We start from the raw sequence: 1,257 nt of genomic DNA on the forward strand, positions 1-1,257 counted from the left end.
TACTGATATACAAATTTAATTACTGATATGAAAATTTACTGATATAGTCTACTGATATATAAATTTAATTACTGGTATGAAAATTTACCAATGTAGTTTACTGATATGCAAATTTAATTACTGATGTGAAAATTTACTGATATAGTCTACTGATATATAAATTTAATTATTGATATGAAAATTTACTGATGTAGTTTACTGATATGCAAATTTAATTACTGATATGAAAATTTGCTGATGTAGTTTACTGATATGCAAATTTAATTACTGATATGAAAATTTACTGATATAGTCTACTGATATACAAATTTAATTACTGATATGAAAATTTGCTGATGTAGTTTACTGATATGCAAATTCAATTACTGATATGAAAATTTACTGATGTAGTTTCAAAGCGTAATGATCGTCCTTTTTTCTTCTAATACTTGTAATCATTTCAATATTTTCACATCGATGTTGCAATGCATTAAACCATTTATTAGCACTTTGTTCATTTTCCGCATCCAATTCTAATTTGCGCCCATCAATACTGTAAGAAAAAATTCTTGATAAATTTAGTAAGATGAAGAAATAAGATGGAAAAAGAAAAAAAAGAAATAGGAAATTAATTTTTTATCAAAATAATCAATATTTTTATCATTTTATATGTTATTAACATAACAGGTATTGGAAAAAAAATCATTTAATAAAATAATGAAATTGATTCATTTGTTATTACCATACTAATTGTCGTTGTTTATTTGTTATTTTCATCTTTTTGCTTGCATGGCAATTTTTTTTTAAATTTAAAAAACATGGAATAATTTCTGTAATTTAATTAAAAAAATAAGGAAAAACTTTTAATTAAAAAATAGGAAATAATTTTTTGTTAATTCTACAATAGAAATAATAAAAATTAATATTATTTCCACTAAATTTCCCTTTTGAATCAATTTCCCTTTTTGAATTATTCAAGTAATGATATACGACACTAATATATAATTGTATGTCATATATTAACTTAAATTTTCTTTAACTTAATTACACAAATTAAATCTCAAATTTGAACTTAAATTTACGCAAATTAACTTTTTCATTTTAGTTCAAATTTTAGCTAATGAAATATACGACGGACGAACTGTCATTGATGGATGCACAAAAAAAAGAAAAAAAAGAAGAAACTATTTTAGTAATTGTAAAATGTTAAATTATTAATTATTGCTATTTAGGTAAACGTTAGCGTTTTTTTTTTTTTTTTTTCATGCTATTTATTTT

General features: G+C 21.4%; 1 protein-coding gene across 1 annotated transcript; it reads right to left on the bottom strand.

Moving 5' to 3' along the window:
* Window positions 1-378: 378 nt before the first annotated feature.
* LOAG_15775 (hypothetical protein) lies at window positions 379-532 on the bottom strand (the record flags this gene model as incomplete). The annotated part of the gene is made up of 1 exon (XM_003151263.1): window positions 379-532. A coding segment is annotated over one exon (154 nt), but the record flags the coding sequence as incomplete, so codon positions are not given.
* Window positions 533-1,257: the final 725 nt, after the last annotated feature.

This window comes from Loa loa (assembly GCF_000183805.2).
Source record: "Loa loa unplaced genomic scaffold supercont3.2684, whole genome shotgun sequence".
Lineage (NCBI taxonomy): Eukaryota > Metazoa > Nematoda > Chromadorea > Rhabditida > Onchocercidae > Loa > Loa loa.